This window comes from Coloeus monedula (genome assembly GCF_965178545.1).
Source record: "Coloeus monedula genome assembly, chromosome: 2".
In the NCBI taxonomy this organism is placed as follows: Eukaryota; Metazoa; Chordata; class Aves; order Passeriformes; family Corvidae; genus Coloeus; species Coloeus monedula.
The window spans coordinates 2,171,354-2,196,585 of NC_138782.1; the positions used below are offsets into that span (position 1 = coordinate 2,171,354).

The 25,232-nt window shown below is 45.1% G+C and overlaps 1 protein-coding gene across 3 annotated transcripts in view; it reads right to left on the bottom strand.

Moving 5' to 3' along the window:
- Window positions 1-24,199, bottom strand: part of RTN4 (reticulon 4) — a 40,687-nt gene extending 16,488 nt beyond the window's left edge. The window contains exons 1-3 of one of the 3 annotated variants that reach the window (XM_082303469.1): window positions 23,660-24,199; window positions 10,257-10,313; window positions 7,015-9,456 (exon numbers count right to left, since the gene is read on the bottom strand). In XM_082303469.1, the coding sequence (XP_082159595.1) occupies window positions 7,015-9,456; window positions 10,257-10,313; window positions 23,660-24,113 (2,953 nt within the window). In that variant the 5' untranslated portion in view covers window positions 24,114-24,199. Of the gene's footprint in view, window positions 1-748; window positions 1,107-7,014; window positions 9,457-10,256; window positions 10,314-23,659 lie in introns of those variants that run through there. The other 2 variants (XM_082303466.1, XM_082303467.1) reach the window with 2 other exon arrangements.
- Between the last annotated feature and the right edge of the window lie 1,033 nt (window positions 24,200-25,232).

Below are 25,232 nucleotides of genomic sequence, written 5' to 3' on the forward strand. Positions count from 1 at the left end.
TTGATGAAGTATGAAGATTATGTATTCAAATAAGGCTTAAACTCTAACACACTGAGCACTAATGTAATGATCCACAGAGATTTACACCAGAGATCTCCCATTGGTGCTTACAGGAACAAAGGTCAGCACCACACTAATTTAAGGTTAGCTACTTATTTACCTAAAACAATTTGTTATTATGGCTGTAAATATTGAAAAATCAGACAGTTTTACCTAGAATTCGACAGAATTATGAACAATACAAAGCAAATAGGATTAAGGGTATATTTCAAACAGATTTTTAGAGAAAATCCCCCCACCCTGCTGTAGCCTGCATGCAATTTCTCCTCTTAAAAATATTAGAGCATAACCTGCAGACTACGTGGGGCTTTTCAGTTAATGATTAGTGCTGTTAGATTGTTAATAATCTCGAAATTTCCAAAGACCACGGACTAAATTCGGACTATGCCGGTATTTGTGCCACGCATACCAAAACAAGCCCTTCATTAATATGCTCTGTAGGACTGGGAAAGATCTGCAGTGTCACACGAGCTGTTTCACCTACATAAATTATTTATTCTTCTGCATTGCTCATATTTACCCATTTTAACCTGCAGCTTTTATAATTCTGCATGCAGCACAAAGAGACCCCGCAGCTTCGGCTACATTTCACAATCAAATTAATACAAGCTACAGACACCATTTGCTGAAAACAACCCGCGGCATCTTTAAGGAATAAAATAAGGAAAAAAGGTGAAAGAATAAATACCCTTATCCTTCCAACTGCTCGGCTGACTGTCCATCTCTCCAGCTGCGATTATCAATTATGCATTCCAAGAGGGGAGAGCTGCGGGAGAAGCGCCCTGCAGCCCAGGGAGGGAACCATGGGCTTCCCCGGGCTCCGCAGTGGTGCTGCACTGGTGCTGCAGGAGCGGGTCAGCTGACGGGGTGTGGAGCTGACGCAGTGCTGGCACCGCACGGCCCCGCTGCGCCCGGCGCAGCCCGGAGCGCCGGCACGGAGCCGCTGGCACGGCGGGAGCGGCTCCTGCCGGCCCCGAGGGAGCGGCTCCTCCCGGCACGGCGGCCCCGCTGCACGGACGGCAGCGAGGGCTCGCGGAGCCCGGCCGCGCTAAGCGGCTTTTCGCGGCCCGGCTAAAAGTAGTCACCAGACGAGCTTTAAATAGATTGCTTTTCAAACAGAGGTTCAAAGGCGTTTACAAAGCTCCCAGATGTATGGCTTCCCCTCGGGTTTCTGTAAACTAATGTCTGGCTGCTGGAGGACTAACAGCGACATCTTTGTAACACCTCTCCCTTCACAACAAGCAGCGTGAAGGGAAACAGAAAAGGACCCTTTCTGTGCCTGGAACAAAAGCAGAGGCTCATGAAGAACACGATTAATCCTTTTGCTGGTATCTTTAGTCCTCGGGAGCTGCTCAGCCGTATTTATTCCTCTTAAGGAAGCCCGCAGAAAAAGTTACTCAGCCCTTTACCCAATTCCTACCAGCAAACACCTTCCCCTTTTTTATTTTACATCAGCATTCTCTGTCAGCAGCTGCTGACCTGACAATTAACTGTTCCCTTCATTTAAATAAAAACCGGAACCTGACAGTTTACAGTACCAACATATAGAAAGTAACATAGAGAAAGTATTGCACAAACAGGAGAGGAGGTGAACTACAACTCCAAATCTGAAAGAGAAGAGCTGTGGGAATCACGTTGTCATTTTGTTTCAAACCCTGCTGGAAAAAACACCATTTCTTTCCCAGTTTGGAGTCTCTTAAGATCTGGGGCTGACAACAAAAAGCTAAAATCTTCCCAGGACTGCTCCAAAGCCTCTTAAAAATCTAATACACCATTTTCTAAAGAACTAGAAAAGGGCATTCCCACATTTCCATAAAAATACAGTAGACCAGGAGGGCTAGAGATCCAGATTCAGACCTTAAATAGACAGTTTCTCTTCTCATTAGAACAATCTTACACTGAGAAAGATTACTACAAAGATACCCAAAAGCCCTGGGTTTGACTTCAACTGCTACATAAATTCAAGGCCTCCTTTACCAGTTACATCTCTTTTTAACTTAGACAAAGACATGCATTTCAGTTCCAATTTCAACAGGTAAATCCAAACTAGGAGGGAAGTAGGGAGTGTATATTCAAACATCAAAGTGCAAGCAAATGTGAAAAGTTGCACTGTACCAAAAAAAAAGTACAAAATACATCTGAGAATCTGCTTCTGTCTTCAAGCTGAACTGGAAACCACCAAAACCCGAGTCTCTCTCCGTATTTGCACTGTCATTATATTTGCCAAAAAACATCATGCTTTCAAAGGTCTTTCCACTAATTATCTAATTTCTAAAGATACCCAATTAAAGCCTCTTCATTTCGTATTTATATTCTTTGTATCTTATACTTAAAACAGTGCATTTATGCAACTTTCTCTAACCAGAGGGTTTGTTGTGGCCACAGCAGAGAGGCTGCACCACCTGTCCTGTTCCTCTCATCTCCAGTGTGCCCTCACTGCCCCCCAGACCCTCCTCTTTACTCTGTGCATACTCAGTGTTCACTCTCACCACTCCATGCAAACACACCCGTAATGAAATCCATCTCCCCTTTCCAGCAAGAGGGAACACTCTGCACATAAACCAGGCACCAGCACTGCCAAACCTCTGGAGAAGCTCTGTTTTCAGCAGGGATATTGCACACCTGCCTCTACAGCACATTTGAATACCAAGTTCAGAGGAGGTGGCATTATCAGGTCCCCCAGACAAGTCAGACACAATCAGTTCTGGACACGTGTCACGGAACGCCCCAGGCTCCAAGGAGCTGCTGCCTGGCAGGGCAAATGCTTTACTCAGTCCCTACTCACACCATAAATCACCCTCAGCAGAGGCACTGAGAACAGCACTTTTGCACTGCACTTCCTTCTGCTCTCCCTCAGTGCTGGTGCCTATCTGTGCTCCTGGCAAAGTTGGAAACTTAGCCCAAATGCTCCATTTTCTCCCTAATTCTGCCACTCTGAAGGAACATCCCTCAGGCTTTGCTCTTTTAGCAGCCTCAGCTACACAACAAGTCTTTGCCTCTCAACAGGGGTCACAAGAGCTCTAATGAAACACAGCAGGTCTGTGTCTTTCCTTCAGAAAATTTTCACTCATTGGGTTTGGATTTTTCCTCATTCCTCCTACTCCTCTCCAAATTCTCTGCCCTCTGGTGCTCTCCAATTATTATTATTTACCTGCTAGCATAAAGGATGACCTGAACAAGCAAAGAATCTAGGAATACAATGAGATGAAATTAAATCAAGATATTTTATGTTGAATTAAATGGCATTTAACCAATCTGCTTCTGAAAGAAACTCCAGAGACATTCCAAGGCATTTTTTTCTCCAGTGAAAAACAACAAACAGAACCAAACACCTCCCATCTGCTGAGTGGCTCCATTTAACTCACTACAAACACAGAAAATAACAGAAATTCCCCAAATGGGTACAGCTGGTATCAGGCAGACCATCTAATGCCCTTTAAGCTTCACACAACTGCAATGACCTGGTTTGTGTTACAGCATCACAGGAAGTATTTGATTTCTGCCCCCATGTTGCAGAGGGAAAAAAGGAAAGACTCAGCATTAGTACCACCCTCTCAAAGCACATTTCCCACCTGGGCTTCACCTTTGTGTTTGCCCCCTCAAGAAAATCCAGGAAATGTACAATATTAGTAATTAGCTGCATTTCTGAGTGCCTGTAATGAAAGCAAATAAACCAGTTAGATTTAACCTGAAAGGAATGTCTACAGAGCCATGAAACAAGGGTGTTCTGGGAAACCGAGTGTCTTGATGGCAAAGATCTCAACATTATTTCCAAATATTATTGTAATGCTCAACATGGACACGCAGATTTAAACTGCCAATTTCCATTTTAGTTCATAACTTTGTAGTGGTCAGAGGTTTTGAGTCTATAATCCAATAATATCAATAATATAAAAACCTCCACATCCTGTCAATCAAAACCAGGTTTGTGGAAAGCACGGGTTTGGGGAGGATTAATGATTTGTATGAGAGAAGATAGACTGTGCAACAGAAGGGCTGAGATATGTAATGTGTATATTTAGCTTTCACCTCTCAGACTCATTTCAGGAGTTGGGAATTTCTCCAAACCTGGGATGGATCCCTTCCCGTCCAGCAGGAGCTGAGGTTCCACCTCGGTGACAAACACTAGATGGCATTAAAGCCCTGTCACACAGGCTGGCCCTTATCCATGGCTCCCCAGTGCCCGCTGCACTGGCCTGGTGCTCACACCTCCTGCAGGAGCTGGGGCAGCAGCACCTGAACCCACAGAAGCTGCCCTCTGAGGTCACATCTTACCAGGCAGTGCATTGATGGAGCTCAGGAATGCGTATTTTAAGGTCTGGTGAGGGTGACAGAAGCAAGGCTATTTGCTCAAAGCCAAATACAGCACCTACTGAGAAATACAAATTTGAAAAAAAAACCCCACAGTATTCAAGACATCAGAAATTGCTGGTATTGCAGGGAGGTGTTTGCCCTTGAAATGGTTCCAGTTGTTACAAGGAGAGGGGTTTCTGTATAACTACCTACAGTTCTGAATTCGTTTGGGTTTGGGGTTTTTTGGTTTTCTGTTTCTTAAATCTATCCAGGTTACCCAAAGGTGTGCCAGGCACCATTTAACAAACCTCCTTCTACCCAGGAGGCCCTTCAGAGCTTTACATTTGCTTCAGAGAAGTGGGGAAGTTTAAAAAGTGTCTGCAGCCTTTTTAGAATCCCTGTTAGCTCCCCGCAGCCCACTGGGGCTGTGGGAAGTTACAACATACTGGCATTTAGGTTAGCTTCCAAAAAATAGCACTGTTAAGTAAGCATTCCACAACTTTGAATTTAAGTGCACCAGTAAGGCAGCTCAGATTAAAGCTTTAACAAGCATCAGTCACACCATCACACCAGCTGAATTCCACAAGTCTTAAGACACAGTAAAATCTATTTCAGTTCCACTGATGGGTAGGAAAAAAACCCCAAAGAACAAAGGTAGACTCAGAAGGCCAAACACATGCACAAATGCACTTGGCCTTGTGATGAACAATCCCTCCTTGTTAGTTCCTCAGCGATTCTCTGAAATTGTTCCTAAGCAGTGTGGTATTTAAAGCAGACAACTGATGTTGTTTGTGGCTTGTCTCAGAAGTCCAGTTCTGTATTTTGCAACACAGCAGAGTGTGGAGAAAAATCCAGAAAAAAAGGCCCATTTTTGAGTTGGTATTCTCATCTATTTAGCTTTAAGCAAATATTCCTCTGGAGTAAAACAAAAAAATTTCTTCCCAAACAACACAGCATGTCAAAAATGAAAGCTGCAGCTGCTTTCCAGAGTGAACACAACACTGAGAGGCTGCAGCTCCCCAGCCCAGCTCACTGGACAGATCTGGGCCCTGTCCCTGCACTGGGCCATGGATGGGAGAGCGATGACACTGTTCAAGTTCAACTTCCTCCTCTCTGCTCTGGCAGCTGGGTCTCTGCAGCTTCTGGGGCAGCTTCCCACGGATGGAAGAGCAGCAGCTGTGTCCTCCTCAGACCCACAGTGAGGGGCTGCCTTCCCCAGGCAAGGACTTGCTACCCCCAGCCTACTACACCCATGCAATGATTAAAGACTCTCTGCAAAAGTCTCCCTTTAAAAGAACTAACAAAAGCTCTTCTATTAAGTGCAGCATTTTGCTTTGGTTTTTTTTTTTAAGTAGTCTGAGCTCTAAGCAATTAACCCCTTGACATGAAGTCCAAGATACACAGCAGCTGCTCTCTAGACAGTACTATCTGCTGGAAGCCTGGGGAGCCTTCACAGAACACACAGACACACACGGAGTTTTAGCAGTGCAGGTTATCACTGAAATTTTGCCCCAAGGGAAAAGCAAAACTCTCTCCTTTCTGCCTTACCTGTACATATACAGGAGGTGAGACAGGAGAAATGGCAAAGGTAAACATAAGAAATACATCTTCTGCCTTATTTCCCAAACCTATTTCAATTGCACCAACACTGATGTTCACTTCAACATACACTTGCTATTCTCTTCCAACTCAGGGTATAATTCTATTTTATGAACTGTAGGCTGCAGCTACTGCATAAATACAGTACTGCTGCTGAGTCAAACTAACTCCTGGTTTTCTATTTAGAGCACTGTGCTTTCTGCAGTAGCTGTCTTTTTTGGTGTGAATGCTTCTGGTCAAAGCTTAAATAGCAGCAGAGTGCTGCGATATCAAAAAGCAAAGTACTCCTAGAGTCTACAAAAAGCTGGAATTTCATGAGGTGTTCAGTTTACAGAAAAGAATACAACTTCCTTCTACTGTAACTACACATTACTCTAAGAAAAATTAGGGTTACACTGAAGTGCAAGCCCCACCTGAAAAGAAAACCAGAAATGAGTACCTGTGCTGTGTGCATAAACCAATTTTAGTGTTCACAGAACACTCAACTTCTTAACAACCACTTTTCTAGTAACCTGCATACTAAGCTCCCTCACGTTCACCACTTGTTTTAAACCACTGGCCTTGATCTAATGCACGCTGGAGATGCACAGGCTCTTGTACAGATTCCAGGCACCTATAGGAGCAGCAGAAGTATTTTCCTGAGTTTTACAATCTGGTGTCTGAAATGCTAGTGAGAAGGAAGAAATGCCTCTTCAAATCATGTGCACACAGCAAACAGTATCCCACATCCAGAGTTTGGGAGGCCACCCAATGCCCAGCCTGTGGACAACCATGGGAGGGCCTGCAGTGAGCAGACGCTCATTTCTGCGTCGACAGACCACAAGCAGCAGAGCTGGAGGAGAAACCTGGAGATGCTGAGTCCATCCCTGATAAACAGAAAAAAGGCACTAAAGCAATCAGAATATGAAAAAGGTCCAAGTGCAGGCACTGACATTTTCTTTTACCCTCGGCCTACAGAGAAGTTTACAGAAAGTGATTTAAAAAGACTAAGTTGTGACATGCTTAAGTTTAGCTAAAGAATTATGCAGATTAGCAAACTGCAAGACAGCATACACAGATTACCTGAAGACTTATTCAGCTTTGCTGAAAATACAGCAGTAGGTTTTTTCTTTTCTTTAACAGAAGCAGCTTCTTTCTCAGCTTCCTTCTCAAAAGCTCCTGGTTTTACTACACTGACTATCTCTTTTTCAGCAGATAGAGGTGAGGTATCTGTGGCTGGTAAGCACGTGGTGGATACTTCAGGCACTTCTTTATCCACAGCCTCCAACGACTTTTTCAAGGCATTGGTATCTTCCTCAGCTTTTACTTCTACATTCTTCACAGACAGATCACAGGGCAGCTCTGGGCAAGGCAACTGCCTCTTCTCACCCTGGATCACCTTACTGATGTCTTCACCTTCATCTTTGTGCATTATTTCTCTGTCAGTGACCTCTGTCACAAATTCAGAAGCAGTTTTAGGATGACCTAACATCACGAAGTCTTCTTCCACTGAGCCTGGGGAAGACTCCATGGGTGAGAGAGCTTTGTCATCTCCTGTTTTTGGTTCCATAGCAACAGATTCATCAGCTGAATAAGCCAAAGCATCCAGCCCTTCCATTTGAAGAGGAATCTTCTCTGCCTTGGCTGTTTTTGCAGGTATTGGCTCAGATGGTGGAGCAGCAACAATTTTGGAAGAGTCCAGCTCGGGTTGGAATGACTCCAGATAAGGCTTGCCCGTGGCAGCTACTGAATCCACCAGTCCTTCCTCATGTTCTTCATCAGTTGGAATACTCTCAGTGGATTTACTTTTTAAGAGGAGAGATGGATCTTCACTCGCTTCCTCAGCAAAGTCAGATATCATCTGGCTATTAAACAGGCCAGCTTTTCCAAACTGTGGAGACATTTTTCCATCTAGTTCCTTGTGTTCAGGTACATCCTGAGAAATGCTTTCTGTTACCGGTGTCTTTGAATACTCTGCGAAGGATGGAGAAGGAGATTCACCAGACACTTTTGTTCCCTTAATTAAGTCACATGCAATAGATATATAAGGAGTCTCCAGATCTTCAGGAGTGGTGCTACTCTCCCCATCAGGTTGTTTAAATGCCAATGTCTCCTTTGCTTCTTGGGTCTGTGTCAGCGGTACATTCACTGCCTCTTGGTATACAGGAGGTTTTTCAGCCTCTTTTACATTCTCATACTTGGCAGTGGGAATAAACGTTTCTAGTGGGGAAGCTTCCAGCTGCACAGCAGATGCTTCTGCCCCAGCAGTCCCAGTGCTTAGCGGGGCTTCCATAACAATATCCGGCAAGATCGGCGACGGAGCAGCTTCCGAGCCTTCGAAGGAGGGGCAGATTTGCGCCGTGGGTTTCAGAGTCTCCTGCGCCGCCTCGGAGGTTTGCACTAAATCAATCTTGGTTTCATAAGCCAGTTTTGTGCAGGCTGCATCGTGCATCTCGTACGCCTCCTGCACCAGGTCAGGAGTGAGACCCTCGGGCATGCTTGTGGCGCTGTCGGGCGGCACTGGTGGGACCCCCTGTGCTTTAGGGGACTCAGCTCCCTGCCCTTCCTGCCCAACTGCTCCAGCACCAAAATTACCTTGTTCTGGGCCTGTCTGAGCTTTCAGTTCTGCAATCTTTTTCTCATCGTCAGTTCTATTTTCTGAAGTGCCTTCCTCTAGTGGAGAAAGAGATTTGCCTTTGTTACCACCTGGACTTGGAGAGGAGTCAAATTTAGTACAAGTGATGTAAGTCTGCGAAGGTTCTTTTACAGCTTCTGGGGTGCTTGGGAAAGAGGGATCTTCAGCGCTGCCTTCACTCTCTCTTTCGTAATCCTTCTGCACATTCAGCATACCCACACCATATTTCTCATCCAAACTGCTCTCCAGCCTGGCATCGATCTTACTTCCAACATCCTCTCTCATGCTGCTCAGTCCATGACTAGCACCTTTGACTTCCCATACTGGCTCGAATGGTTTGAAGTCTGCATATTCTTCCCTTCTAAGAGGATCTTCTTTCACCACCCCTTTTTCACCATGATCACCATCTCCTCCATACTTGTCTTTGTTATCGAAGAGATCTTCCTCATTCCTCTCAAACAAATCTTGGGGAGATTCTGGAGACATTTTCAGCTGCTCTGCAGGCATTTTCTCCAGGTTAGGTAATTCTTTAGGGCCCTCTAGCTGTGTATTTTCTTTAGCTGGAGACAAAATGGCTGCTTCTTCTTTAGCAAATGGGGGTTGCGAGTATTTCATCTCTGAAACGTCTTTGTCATTTCCCTCTGCAAGAAAGGGGTTTCTGGAATTTTTCATAGGTTCTTTATAAACCTCCCCGGAGCTCTCTTTGTAAGTGCCTCTTGCAGGAAATCCATCTGAGAGGGTACCAAAGGCTGTGTGCTCTTTAAAGGGATCGGCTGAGAGAGGAGAGAAGGAGGGAAGAGAAGGAGCAGGATCAAGCGGGACTGCAGTAAAATCCTCTTGACCAAGCGACTTAGTGCTACCTGGCTGCTCCTGCAAGTCCATAACTTTTTCTGTGACCGTGGACAGAAAGGAAAATTAGAGAATGCAAGTGCTCTCAAAGTCAATGCAAACTTTCAACAGGTTCACGTGATTTTAGCGACTAAAAGGCTCTTCCAAGTACTAGCATGGATACTATAAGCCATTAATACACAGTATCACTTAAAGCTATTCTATTTCTCTGCTAGGAGAGAAGTGAGCAAGAGGCTCAAGAAGCAGCAACTTTATGCAGTGCAAAGGTCTCAGTAAAGTTGAAGATGCCAGACAAGTACAGGGGGCAATATTAACAAAGAACAGGAAGGTGGCAAGGGGAGACAGAGAGAGGGGATATGTGGATGCTTGGGCACAAACATATTGCACAAATGTGTGCCAAAGCCTTTTTTGGGCACCTTTTTTAAAATGGGAATTTGTGGATGGTGTACCTAATAAAAACCACTAACTCAATACTATGGGTGCAAATTTTACTTCTTTAAAATACTGCAGAAAGTTACTATAGATTAAATCTTTCTGCTCAAACAGCAAAGCAACTATGCTCTGATGTGTTAACCTGTTAACAGTATCAACTTCTCTCCTACATCAAGGGTCCAAGAATTCACAGATGGCTATATCTTGTTTATGAAACAGTTTACCACATAAACAAATGAATGCGTATTAAAATCTGGAATAGATCAACTGAAAAGTCAAAACTGAAAAATGTGACAGAGGCTATTCTTGGACCCATGCTGACTTTTAGTAGAGGCAGACTAATGGGAAAGGGTTAATGAGATCAGAAAGGCAGGAGGTACTCAGACAAAGGGGAGCAGAAAGAACTTGCCTGCAGAGGAGTGCATCAGAGGCGTAGATGTAGCAGGAAGAGCAAAAAGGGTCTCATCTGAAAAACAAACAAATAACCTCAGCAGAAGGAAGGGCCAAGGTGCAGAAGGGAGAAAGCACACAAGGAGTCAGTTCCCCATAAACCCAATAGATCCACAGCCAACACCCAAGAGAACCACGGAACACCATCATCGGAGCCAGCTGATTTGGGGCAGCCAACACCCGGATTTCCCCATTCACAATGGGATCTTTACTGAGGGATCTCCACCCTCCAAGCCAGTGACCAACCTTAGGGTGAGACACACCCTGGCAGCTACTCTTTATTTTCATTCCCTGACCTTGCACACCACTGAGCAGCTACACCTGCCATTGCCAGTGGCACACGGTCCTTACTCTGCTCTCCTCACACCCCTCGGTGTGTGTGAGCGCAGCCCCAACAAACTCAGCCAAACACTGGTGTAAGTTCAAATGGCTAAAGCAAGCTCTGAAACACCCCACAAACGCAGCACTCCTCAGGCATGGCCATACTGTCTGCTTTTTGTCAACTCTTTTCCTTTCCGTGTGACATAGACAAGACCCCAGAGGAAGGTGACAGCTTTAAAGCCTTTTTTGGCACAATCTAAGGAGTGTATTTGGCTTTGCTGAGTTTGTTTTAAGCCTAATATCTCCTAAGACAAACCCAGCTCTCCAATTTCCACTCAAAGCAGCAGTAGCAGCCATCATGAGGAAGCAGGTAAAGCACAAGCAGTCCTTCTCTGGATTTCTGTGTCAGCAGCAGTGTTTTTCCCAGGTCCCTCATGGCCTGTTTGCTTTACATTGATCTAAGAATACTAACATTCCAGAATGAAATAAATTTACTTAAAAGTGCATAAAGTTTTCAAATTGAGGCTGTTAAAGGATATTTGCAATTTACATCAATTAGCAGACACTAAATTATACTAAAGCACTTAAATCAGATTTTTATTCTCAGTACAGACACCAACAGTCTTTAATTTTGCTATTTGCCTGGACAAAACCAAGTAGTGGAAAAGAGGTGGGGGTATTTTTGGCTTGTTTGGTTTTTTGGGTTTTTTTTTAACTATTATTAAAAGCAAGAAATAATAGAAACAATTGATTTGAAAAGATGAAAGGCAAGAGTGAGAAATATGGTAGATGCAGCAGCACATACATAATAACCCAGTCAGGCAAGGCATTAAGCTAAGCTGTGTTTTGGCACTAAACCATGACTTGTGCAGAAGCAATGCCACTTGCAGACATTCATGACCTGTCTGGCTTATTCAAGTTAATCCCACCAGCAGTTTTCCAAAAATCAAGTCTCCTCACAACCTGCCTTTCCTGTCACAATACACAGTCAATTGGGTTTGTTTCACAGAACATTTCTCTCTTGCTGTATTTTGTGGATTATAAGCACCACTTGAATATGACAGAAAACAGAGTAAGAAATAAAGCTGAGTGTAGGACTTGGTATTCAGAAGGTTCCTCAACTCCTGCTGGGCCAAAGGGATTTCTGCTCAGTTTTCTAAAAATTACATTTTTCAATTAAGGACCATATAGAGAGAAACCTCAATTCCAAATTTAGAGCACATTAAAGCAGTGTCACAGTTCAATGGTGGCAAAGCTTTTAAGGACAAAAGCCACACTGGAGGACAGCTGATGGGTATGTGACACAGAGTCACAGAACTGCAACACCATGTACCACTACAGGCCCTTTATTCCAGTAGCTGCTTGATTCCACATCCCCTGGCTCACCAGGATCCTTTCCACAAGCAGAGACTTCTCCTCAGCCCACACCTTTCCTGAAACCACACACCTGCCCTCCTCCAGATCATCTCAGAGCAGCACAACCCAGATTTCCTGGAAGGGGTCTGCGCTTTCAGGCAGGAGAGAAAGCAGGATGGACCTGATGGGACCACATTGTGAACAGAGACCCTGACAGCCCTAAAGAATAGGGCCTCCCAGGGAAACCAACACCGGGACAGTGGAGAGGAGATGCTGGAAACGCAGGAGGAAAGGCAAAGAAATACAGCAAGGGGTGTAAGGAGGTGAAGGGAAAACACATACGTCATCCCTGAAAGGTGCAGCTCCCTTCCTGTCCAAAGGCCAACTGCAATCTCTACCAAAAATTCCACATTTAAAATCTTTTGAATGCTTTCCAACCCCAGAGAAAGAGATTTCAGTTTCTAGGGAAGGGCACTGGGTTTAAGAGCATGGGCTCTCATTTTTCAGTGGTTCCTTAAGACAGCACAAGGCAAAAACTCCTTCTGAGGTCTGGCTTCCATTAACTCAGCACAGAACCATAAAATAGCTATGCCAGCCACTGAATTCCCAGGTTGTCTTAATGGATGGATATTATGTCCACACCCAAACTTTATTTTCCACACATAGTTGGAGTGTGAAAAGAGATTACATAAAAGCAGTGTTTCCTAACCAGCCAAGGAGAACCACCCACTTTCCCTCCACCCACATCAAAATGGCATTTTTCCTGCTGAAAGGAAAAAGATACAAGGGCTTTTTCCTGCCCTTGTGGGTCCTGTGTAACACCTCCAGGCAAGCAGGGAAAATGGAGTAGGACAACTCCCCCATCAGCATCGGTGCTGACTGAACCACCACTCTCTGCAGAGGGGAATTGAAGTGACATGGTGAAAGGGATTTCTTCCAGCAGTGACACTGCTGAAGAATCCCCACGTCCCATGTGGAGGTAGAAACCTCTCAGAAACACAGCTCTGTGGGTAAGTAGGACACTTCTAAGATCCATCACCAGGGGTGGCTTCTCCTATTTGCATCTCAGTGGCAGAAATTAGGTGACAAAAACAAACACAACCAAGTAGTACAACAGAACCAAGTAAAAAAACTTCAGAATACATCGAGCTCTAAGCAAGACTATTGTCAAGCAAAAGTAGATATTCAAAACACCTTAACTGACCTACAAAGTGAGCTTCACTACAGCAAAGCTCCACCCAAATAAGTACAGAAAAAATCTCAGTGATCTTCACTTTTTACAAATCATAACTAAAAACTCCTTCAGTAAGAACTGCTCAATAAACACTTCCATCAGCAGGCAGATTTTGTTTCATGAAACACAGAAGAATGAGACCTCAAAATGAACACAATCTCCATGAAAAGAGTTTTTACTCCAAATTTTTTCTGCCAAAAATCCATAATGATGCAAGTTAGTAAAGTACTTTCAGCATTGCAGCCAAGATAAAGGTTGACCTCTTATTTATGAGTGGTACCACTTTATATGAGTTACTGAGGCACTCCAGCTGATGGCTTTTAGAGAGAACTTTAGAGACTCAGCCTGTCTGACTGCATTCCTGTTCTTAAACATTTGGTAAATTTTACCTTGGATTTTCGCAAATTAAGTAGTCCCTAAAAAACCCTCCAAAACCAAAAGACAAATCACCCACAAATAGCCCCATAGCTTCTTTCATTAGCATGAAGTCTCATACTTTAAAACTGCATTATGATTTCAGCTAAAATATAACATCTCCCAACAAGAATCAGATTTCAGTTTTGTTTAAAAATAAAGAACCCTGACACCAGTGTGACAAAGATGTGTAATTTTAAACCCTCATTTCAATTTTTGCTGATTTCCCACTAACTGCTGATGCCACAAGATGCTGACATTACCAGCATAAAACTTAACATTTAAGTATCAACATTTCAGATAAAAAGGAGAGAAATAAATGGAGAGAAATTTCTTATACAACTAATGAAATGAAAGTTATCTGCTAAGACTTCCAGAGAAAAAGAGAAAAATATTTAAAATGAAAAAGTGGTAAACTGACAATTCCAAGAAAAGCAATTCATGAGAAAAAAGCCTTTTTTCTTCCCACAAAACAGACTTGACAAAGGAAAGCAGAAGACATCAGGCTATTCGGAGAAAATAAGAACTGAGCCAGAACAATTCCTATCCCTCATCACTGGATTTCTCTAAGTGAAGGACCCTTCCATCTGCTCCCATGTGCCTCCTTCCAATCAGCAGCAGCAGGACTGTGGTAAAGTGGCTTTATTGTTCTGCTGCTCTCCTTATTTTTGTGCACGAGCTCAACATTAAAACAGAAAAAAACCTGCAAAAATACAGAGCAAACTTCACCTGATACCCAGTTTAGCTTTGGCAGGAGACTGCATTAGGCTGCTAGATGGGAGTTTCAGCCTTCTGAACTCACAAACCACTTCCTGGATTAGTTTGCTGCAAAACGTGTGCTATTCTTAAAACAAAATTAGCAAAAATGGAGTCTTTAAGAATCCACCTTTGCAAGCTTAGGAAATGAGCAAGATAGCAAACTAACAGGCCAGGGACTGCATTTACCTTACAGACCTCCCACAGGGGGACATTGTGAAAGGCCTCTCCTGTTAACATAAATATTTAACAATAAAGGAAAACAGGGTAAAATTAATACTCCAAGGAATGGCATCTGTGACATGACTCACACATCCTGTAAAAGTTCCATTTGCAGCAACCCCTCTAGGACAGATATGAAAGAGGAATTGTTCCTTCAATGCATCAAGTTGTTCATGTGCCCACAGTGGAGGCTGCCCCAGCAGCATTTCTATCTCAAGCTGTTTCGCAACACATGTGGCCATTTAAAAGTTAATTATTTCAAGTTCTTGGATGCCTACTTTCCTACTGCAGTACAAAACAAGGGCACACAACTTCACAAGAATTTCCTGAGAAAAGCAGCTACCTACACAAACTCCATTTAAATCATCTCCTGTTATGATGTGATTGTTCTAAATACGGGATTTCAACAAATATTTAAACCATTCGAGATTAAGAACATTAACTATTAATAGCACCTTTTCACATCATTAGATCAGGCTGCAGAGCCACAGAAAAATTCGTTTTTCTCATTTGGCTCTTTTTAGTTATACGTGTAAGTTTTTACAGAGAAGTTTCCAGTTTAGGAAACTATTTGGAAATCTTGGGAGAAAAGCATGCAAACTGCTACAAAAGATAGGGATTGTTGAAGATTTAAGGGGAAAAAGGAGCTCCATTTTGGACATCCTGAGGGCATCACAGCTGGGATCACAAAAGGAGCCAAGACCTTTGATCATTAACAACCCCTAGCCATAGGCCATTTCAGGCTTTCACGGCAATTACTGCAAAGTGGAATCATGCATCACCTGCAAGGAGAGTTGTCCTGCACTACTTGAAATGCATAAAGAAATCAAGTCCAAAACAAGCATTTTAAGTAGTCTGCTTCTGCAAGCAGGTCTCCAGCAAGTAACATTTTCTTGTTGTCTAAGCACAAATCTATAACCAAAATGGTTTAGGCAAGCTTTCTTCAATATCATTTTTATATGGTCCAATTTTGCAGCATCTCCTCTTTTAAAAAAAACTCCACTTGAGACAAGCTGCCCAGCAACACAGGGGCTGTAAAGGACCGGGACACAGGTGAGCTATGTGCCATTTCTTCTTCTTTTGATCAGCTCTTGAGTGAAAAGAAGGCAGTTCCACTCCCCTGCAATACCCAAGTGCCAACCTAAGTACGAACGGAGGGACACAAGGAAGAGACATTAATCCTGGCTCTATCAATGCTGCTCCCTGTTCCAATTCCCAAGCTGCCAAAGTAAGAACCGACCACGAGGGTGTTTTTAAAAGGCCATTAAATACTTCAGACAACTGCCACTCTCATCTCTTGCAACCATTTTGATCAGTAACACCAGACCAGGATCCAAAGTATTTCAGAGAGTGGTTTTTCTGCCAAAAGTCCCTCATCCACTTAAGTGTCACCCCATCCCCTCAGAGCAGGGACAGGATTTTATCTGGCATCTTTTGTTACTAAAACTAAACAAAGAAAAAAGTCTCACAGCTCAGCTCCAAAGAAATTTTTCCCTACTCTCCCACCACGTACACACAGAATTCCCAGAAACAGGATGCACGTACCTATCCCAGGCCAGCAATCCGCAGGAGCTCACCACGAGGAAATTAAATCCTCTCAGGAACAAAGAGAAAACTGTTCTGCTCCTGAGCACAACTGAAGCTCAGGGAGGAGTAAATGGCACAGCACGACTACCACACACCTTGGCTGTACCTTCCCCTCAAGGCTCCCAACTGCCCAATCACAGAAATTCTGCTTTATTACCCAAATTAGCATCAGGTGCTGGGTAAAGCCTCCTTTTATTGAAGTCAGGTGGCCACAATTAATCCCAACTGTTCACAACCTATCTCTGATGGCCTGAAATACCCACTTCATAATCACAACTACATTTAATATAGAAATTGAATGTATTTAATAGCAAAACTAAAAATTAATTTAGAACAATCTAAGATATGAACATTCCCAGATTCAGCATTTACAGCCACCAATTTATACTGTTTCAATCCATTCGATTAAAGAGAAGCAGAAAGAAACATCTAGCCAACTGCAAACACATGTGTCCAGCTAGACATAGCTTTGAAGCCAAGTACTCAGTCTTTGGCAACATTTGTAACCAAAAAAATGCTACATAATTCCTCTAAAAATGAAGAAACTTTTCCTTAAGACCCAGACTCTTTAACCATACGTTGAAATAACAAAAAGAAATTTGAGTTCTGGCAGTGCCACAAAGCAGAAAAATACAGTAATTACATCAGAACTTATTCAAAGGCAGGAGGTCTAAAGAGCCATGCAAATCCTATCATTATGCAGACATTATCCAATTTAATTTTAGAGATTATACCAATCATAAGATTCCCTTTCACTGATTTGTACAGATGGATTTTTCCCTGCTTTCCCCACAATTAAACAAATTAAGCAGTATTTAGATGAGCAACCTTATCATTGCAGAAGAATGTATTTATTAGCTAAAATAATCTTTAAAGAATGGAGACGAGATGCTACTGATTTCTTTTGGCATCTCTTCCCAACACATTACCTTGTGTGACAAGCCTCTGACATAAGAGCTTACAGTCTGCAAAATAAAAACAAATTGGTGCATAAGATGTCTGATGTATAAGATATGAAAAACAAGGAGCAAGAACATGGATTCGTTGTAGCCATTAGTATCTGTAAAATATCTTTTAATTAAAGGGAAAAAGCAGTGTGAAGATTCAGAGTCTTGATGCCCTCCTGAAAACCACGGGGATCAGGTATCAACAGCTCTACAACAGATTTTTGGTCAAAAAAGGTTTTGCCCAACCATCTGATTTTTTTGTCATTTAAGCCACAATACACAGACAGGAAAACCCATTTTCTTGTCTAACAGTGTGATCTTTTAAGGAAAACTTGCGTTTAAAGCACTCTAAATCCATCCCTCTAAGCAGGCTGAAGGCACCACCAGGCAGACTGGCTGAAGCCCATGAAAGAAGGAGCCTCTCTGCCACCGGTGACATTTTTCTTCTTGCTTGTTCCTTTCTGTTCTGCAGCTACAACCTGCTTTGCAAGGCCTCACACATGCTCTTTCAGCTGTTTTCCTTGGCACTGGTTTCCTTGCCACACACAGGGGATGCAGAACAACAGGCATTAAGGAATTTTCTCTCCTGTCAGAAAAGAGGGGACAGCAGAGTTCAAGGAAAACTGTCACAAACCAGTGCTGACTGGATAAGCAGGAGGAGATTTTAACAGACTGAGAACATTTTTAACTGGCAACAGGAAAGTTTATATTTATCTCAGTCTTGAATCTTATTTGAAGACATCTTAACTAACATATTCTCCCTAGCTGATGAAGTTGATGACATGATTGCCCTGTTCATTAAAAAGCTGCCAGTAGAAGCTGAGAGTATTTTCTCAGACACAAAGCAAGTCTCCCAGCAAAACCAGGGAGGGTCACACTGGTATTTCTAATACTTCTACCCAGAGAAGGAAGATAAAATTAAAAGTACTTTTTCTTTATACATCAGAAAGCAACAAATTGAGACAAACCCATTAAAATCATGGGAAAAGCAGTAATTTAAAACCATAAAATCAAACCTAACTTAAAATCTTCCTATTTTGACAGCTACAGTTGGCAGCAGATTGATTATTTCCATTTGAAAGATAAAAAACATTCTACTGAGATAATTTGATTTTCTCAGACTTTGTGAATATTAATAAGGCCATTATTTCATTGCTGTTGTAATAGTTCTTATTGATGGAAAAACCAGTTAGAAAAGCCATCCACCAAGCATGTGTCTGGAGTGCAGGATCTCAGTGCTGGCTGTCCTGTGCTGCCCTAAAAACTGAGACTGCAGAATAAGTAGATAACATTATACAGTGTTTCCAAAGCATACACAGGAACAATTTCTATTTTAGATCATAAACAAAAAAAAATTTTAAAAAACCTGCAGGAAAACATTACTTTTCTACTGAGGTCTCACAGTTCGCTATTTTTACTTGGCAATAATAGCTCATTTTTTTTTCTTTCATTTCTAAAGCAGCTTGAGTTACACAATTTTCCTCCTACTTCATGCATAAGCGCTTCTGACTATCTCAAGATAATTTACCTGTAAGCTCCAAGTTGCTTTCCATTTTCTAGCCAATAAAAGACCAAGAACTATTTCCTTGCCTCCAAACTAGAACCCAAAGGACATTTTCAGATGGAACTATGCTTTGCTAATTTTTCTGAGTTTCATAGTTACTATAGAAACCTGCCAGCACACACACACACAAAAGACACTTCTGTCAAAATATTAACAGAAAATAAAGAAATATAACTTTCTTTTCTCTGCTCCAGTTGAAGGTTAACCACCCTTTGTTCCTTCCCAGCGCACAAAGGCCAGGCAGATATGAGGAGAGCCATCAAGAAGCTGGGTGTGGCAGAATGGACATGGAAACGGGCAGACAAAGCCTCGCACCAGAGCCCCCAAAATTCCAGCAGCATGGGAACACTGGGCTCCAGGGTTAAGAAGACTGATGCATACTCCTGCTAAGTAGCCAGATTCCCAGACTGAGTGCTTTCCAAAATCCTGGGCACTGGAGGAAGAGGAAGGAAAATGAAAACAACATCCACTTTCCCAGCAACTTTGAGAAAACCTCTGACTGGGAAGCCTGAACGCTCCCCTCAACTTCCACAAGTGCAGCTGTTTGTGGTTATCTGTGAGATAAGAAAGAGGTTCTGTGGCCACCAGTGATGATGCAACAAGGTGGACAAGACAGTGGTCACTCCACAGCCATGCTCCAAGCTTCCTTAAGTACAGGCTGGGAGGACGGGGAAGAGAGCAAACAAACAGTGGCTCTTCACTGTCTCCTCACCTGTGGTTTGTAGGATTTCATCTCCAAGGCAAAAACTCCCAGTGCAATTCAAAACTTCCCTGAGGGCTACATCATTACAGGGTAGGTGGAAGCTGTGTGGTTTTATCCTGGAAAGCAAGTCAAGGGATACACACACAAAGCAAACATACCATCAAACGTGGCAGGACTATCCTTGCACACACTCCTGGTTAACAGAAGACAGAGCTGTTTGGCTTCTGAAACTCTTACACCAGCTCAGTTACAGATGCAGGCCGCAGTGCTAGACACTGCACATGACAATGAATAAAACTGAATAAAATGATCCTTGGTTGAACTCACCAAGATGGGAACATGAAATACGAAAATGAAGGTTTACTATACCAGTCAAATTGCCCACTAGTCTCCTCTTTACAACAGAAAGAAAATTACGTTCTAAATTAGATAACCTAGGTTATGAACACCTCCCTTAGGGCTGTGCTGACTGTACGAGGGAAGAGAAGGGGTCTTGCCTCTCAGAGAAACACTGAAAATCAGTGGGTACATATTTTAATAAATGAAGGGTGCAAATGAAAGTCACCAGTGGTAATATTCAAGGACAGCTCTGTTTTTTCCAAGTCCTGCTGCATCCTGTCCTTAAAATGCACACAACTCCTCTAGAGGAGCCCATGCAGACACAGAAGCAGAAAGAATCTGGGGAGCAAATATGCTGGTTTAGAATTTGTATAAAATGCAAATGCAGGATGTGCAGGGTAAAAGGTTCACTCGCTGGGGCGAGCAGAAGCGTGTATAGATCTGCATTTATTCAGCACCTCCTGCGGCTGGGCTCAGCCTGGCCAGGGACAGCTCCGGGCAGCTCTGCTGACCTCTGCTTGACACTGTCTGGCAAACCTTCCTGAAACCTCTCCTCAACATGGATAACTTAAAGAAAAAATCCTACATAATCAAATGGAAAAGCAAGACTAATTAATAAACTGGCCCTTCACAACGTTTGCATAGGTATTTAACCTAGGTCAGCTGAAGGCAATGGACACACAAGGAAACATCTTTATTCTCTCTGCATGCTGGCCTAGGGCCAGTCTGGTGGATTTTGTATACAGGCTTCTGGTAAGTGCAGTTTAACTGCAAAACACAACAGTGTCTTCCAGGAAAGTGATATATATGACCCTCCTTTTGCTGCAGGATGTAGGACTCAAAGAAGGAAAGTGGTATCTATTCATCATAGTACACTGGTTATTCTTACTTTGGGCAGCTAGCCAGAAAAGAGGGGAGTATTACTTTGATCATATATAACTACCTCAAACTAGGTTTTTTTTGCACCCTATGTAAATTCAAGTAATCAAAAGATTTAAGCAGTAATCCCTCCAGAACTGCAGTTTCTGCTACTCACAAAACAGCAAATACCACAACCCCAGAAATTGTTCAGGAGAACCCAAGTTCGACTACAGAGCTCCTGCTTGTTTTCTCCTCCTGCAAATATTTATATTAGCTCTTCAGAAGGTAGGCTGCTGTTACCCTGCCAGAGACTTGCATTACATATAATTATGTCACAATGATACTGGATACTCTTAACTGTGTAACTAATAGCAATTACAAAGGGTTTTTTTAAAAAAAAAACACCTCCATATATACATAAAATACATTTCAATGGGCCATCAAGTAGGCAATACATTTTTGCTATTGTTCCCCTGACAAAAGGCAGCACAGCAGCCAATTGTTGCAGATAAAAGAAACCCTACTATTCTCTGCGTACTTGCTACAGGCCTTACTCTCCTCCACTTGGAAACAGAATTTCAAAGTTATTTGCCTCAAATCCCCATAAATCAAAGCATTAGATTTCAAATACAAAGAGATTTTTTTTCAAAATTTCTAGACTGTGAACTGTAAGTCTTCAGTTATACCTTAAATTCAAACAGCAGAGCTCAAAGTAAGTGAAACCACAACTCTGCAGAGAGCAAACCACAGGGCCACGTGGCTTGTCCCTGCCATGGTCACCCCGCCACCAGCTGCAGCCAGCAAATTCATTTTGCCAGTCTCCCAGCATGACAGAGTGAACTCATTTGAAGCCAAGCCAAATGTCTTGACCCAGACAGTTTTAACACCCACTGCTAAATGAAAAACTAACAAATATTTGATGTTTAAATGGATATTTAACATGATGCTCCTGCATCTGAGAAGGCCAAAGTACTCGTTAGATAACCTGGCAATGCTTTTATCAACATTAATTTGCTCTCATCTAGGAGTTTCAAGTACAGAGCTTCTAATATTTCAACTCATCATTAGATGAGCATTGTGTTACACCACCTTGTCTTTGGAAACCAGGCCTCCCCCAGATACCAGTTCTTACTTCAGAGCCCTAAATTAATCATCACTGACAAACTAAAATAACTCTTTGATGCCACTTCTCAGCTATACTACGCAATTCTCACAGATAGGTCTCTTAACAGAGAACTATTTCAGGAATTACTGTGCTCTTTTTGCCTTATCCTTCAGGGGTCAGAGAGAAAAAAAACCAAATCATTTCCAGAAAACACGCTTTCATCCTTCCTTTTCAAAGCAACATGATTTGGTAGATCCTATTTCTTCCATTCAGTTCTGTTTAAACCATCCAGAGCTCCAGTCAGAGAACATGCCTAGGAAAAATTCTGTTCATCCATCATATAGAATCCCTCCTCTTCAGTCTGTTGCAAGCTTTTGTCATCATCTGCCCTCCAAATGGTGGAAACAAAAAAAATTTCATCTCCTTGGCATATTGCAACACAGAGAGCTTCCAAAGGAACAAAACAAAGTAGGCTTCATGAAAGACAACAGCACAAGTCCTGTCACACATGTAAATAAAATGCATTGTGAAACTTCCCCTGACAAAACTAAATTCATGTTTTAACAGGCTTTTTAAAAAAATCATTGTTCCAGATGCTTTTTTTTATTAAATCTTGAGTATCATGCCCCCTCATCCTGTTTAGTTATTATTGAAATCCTGCATCTTCACAACATACCAACACCACAAGAGCAATGAAGATAAGCACACACCATGATGATCTCAAGGCACTTGAATTTGTTCCTTTTCACTGTTTTAGTGGCCTCAAGTCAGCTCTTGCACTTTGAATTAAGGAGAAGTGGAGCCAAAGCACACTCGCGATCTGCATGCAAGGCATTAGTCATGCGGGTCAGCTCCCGGATTAGACCTGAGAAGGGCTCTGGCACTCAGGCAGCACAAGCAATTGTTGGGGGGTGACACGCCCTCCGCTCCACAGCCTGGACTCCAGCGAACCCCCACATCACGGGGCGACGCCTTGGAGAAGCCCCAGGTGACAGCCGTGGCTAAGCGGCGGCCATCCAGGACGCGAGGTTGACATTCTTCTCCAGGACTGCCACACCTAGAACAGCGAGCAGCCTGGTCGCCCTTTGTGCTACCACACATTCCTCCCTAGGTCAGCGGTTCCCTCTCCAGGGCTCAGCCCCGCAGTCCGCGGTCGGGGCGCGGCGTCCCCACGCAGGCCGCGGGCCGCAGGGCTGTGCCGGCCAGGTGGACGGCTGGCGGCTCCGCAGTCCCTCGCCTCGCCCCTCCCTCCAGGCGCTGTGTTAAACATGAGTAAGATTACAAGTATCTTATGTTGCCCTCCTCCCCCGCGCTCCCACGCCCAAACCCGCAGTGCCGGGCCGCCCCGGGGGGAACCGTGCCCGGGACAATGCGGCGAAGGGCGGGCTCTGCGTCGGGGGAGAACCGGCCGGAGCCGCGCGGACCCCGAGGCCGCTCCCTCGGGGCTCGGCCGGTGCCCCGGGCAGGGCCGTCCCCGCGAGGTTCAGCCGGTACCCCGCACACGGCCGGTCCTTCGGGGCTCGGCCGGTAGCCCGGGCTTGCCCCCCGCTCCCCCCGCGACGCGGCCGTTGCCAGGCGGCGGCGGCGGCCTCGCCCCCGGGCGGCCCATGTGCGAGGCGGCGGCCGGGGCGGCGCTTCCCCCTCCCGCCATTAGCATAACCCAGACGGGAAGAGGAGGGAAAAAGAAGAAATTACAATTAAAAAAATTCAGGAAAAAAAAATAAAGGAGAGGGGGAGCCCTTTCTCCCGCATGAGCTGCAGCGGGGCCGCGGGCAGCGGGGCCGCGCCCGAGAGCGGCTGAGGGGAGGGAGGGATGCCGCAGGAGGCGGTCGAGGGCCGGCAGACAAAGGGAACCTCCCGGCGGGGCAGCAGGGCTCGAGAACCGGAGCGGCTCGGGCGAAGGCTCCGGCGGCCGGCCGCCGCCCTCCCCGGGCCTGGGGCGGGAGCACTCACCAGCTGAGCCGGAGGAGGACCCTCTTCTCCGGGGGGCGACGGCAGGCTCAGCCTTGGGCGGCTGGGGCTGCGCGGGCCGGGCGGGGGCCGGGGGCTGCTCCTGCGCGGGGGACGGCGTGGTGGCGGAGGAGGAGGAAGAGGACACGGCTCCCCGGGGGCTCCAGTCGGGCTGCGGCGGCTCCGGAGCGGCGGGGCGGGGCGGCTCGGCGGGGGCGCCGAGGTCCAGCAGCTGCGGCGGCCGCTCCTGAGGGGCTGCGGCGGGAGCCGCGGCGGGCTTCCTCTCCATCACCTCCAGCTGCTCGTCGAAGTCTTCGTCCTCGTCTTCCTCTTCTTCCTCCTCCTCCTCCTCCTCCTTCTCGTCGTCGAGCACGAACTGGTAGTTAAACTGTGGCTGCTGCGGCCGGGCTGGCCCGGAGGAGGAGGAGACCAGGGGCGACTGGTCCAGCTCGTCCATGGTGCCTGGAGCGGGCGGAACAATGAGCGGTGCGGGTGCGGGGGGAGGCGCGGGCTGCGCTGCCGCCGCCGCTGCGGGACCCGCACTCCACGCCCAGTGAGTCACCGCCCGGGAGGCGCGGGTGCGGCCGCCCCGCCCAACGCCCGGAGCGGCGGCGGCGCCGGCCAATGGGAGCGGGAGCGGGCAAGGAGCAGCCAATGAAGGGCGGTCCCGGGCGCGGTCCCTCATGAATATGCATCAAGGGGGCGGGCCCGAGGGCTGGCAGAGAGGGGCTGAGAAGTCGGGTAAAGTTCAGCGCGGAGAACGCGGGTGGGGCGGGAAAGGAAAGGGAGCACGGCCCGGGGACCCTCCATCCCCCCGTGACAGACAGCCTGAGAGTGCGTGTCATGATTCACCGCTTTCCTCTGCCAGGAGTAGTACGGTTTTCTCTTTTTTTTTTTTTTTTTTTTTTGTTTGTTTGTTTGCTTTAAACAGCGGCCAGAAACCCTCAGCGCTTTCCAGAAAGGGAAGGGGATGGCGGGGCTCCTGGGTACGGATGGTGCAGGGCACCGATCCCCCTGGCCCAGCTTCTCTCACCCTGGATGTGACCGAAGGATCCCGAGGCATCCCGGGCGCCGCCGCACTGCGGGGCCGGGGAAGGGTGAGGCGTCGTCCCGCTCCTGTTCCTTGGGCATCGCGCCGATCACCGCAGGCACATCTCCCTGGGGCGGAAAGCGGAGTCAGGCAGCGCCTTCCTCCGATGGGAATGGAAGTTTTAACCAAAACATGATGCAAAAACCTTCCCGTGTCTGGAAAAAAACAAAACAAAACAAAAAAACAGAGAGGAGACATTGTCAGAAGAGACAAACTTGTTTAACCACCCGTGTTAGTGTAAGGCACTACGAGCAGATCTCATCATGTCTTTAGAGTATGAATTTAAACTGTGCATCTTCTGGGGGAAAGTATGGAAAGGAAAAGAAAAAAGAAAGGGGAAAAATGAAAGAAAAAAGGAAAAAACAAAAGAAAGAGGAAAGGGGGGGAAAGGAAGGAAAAGAAAGGGGGGAAAGGGAGGAAAGGGAAGAGGAAACAGAAAAAAAAGGAAGGAAAGGAAGAAGGAAAGAAAGGAAAAAGGAATAAGAG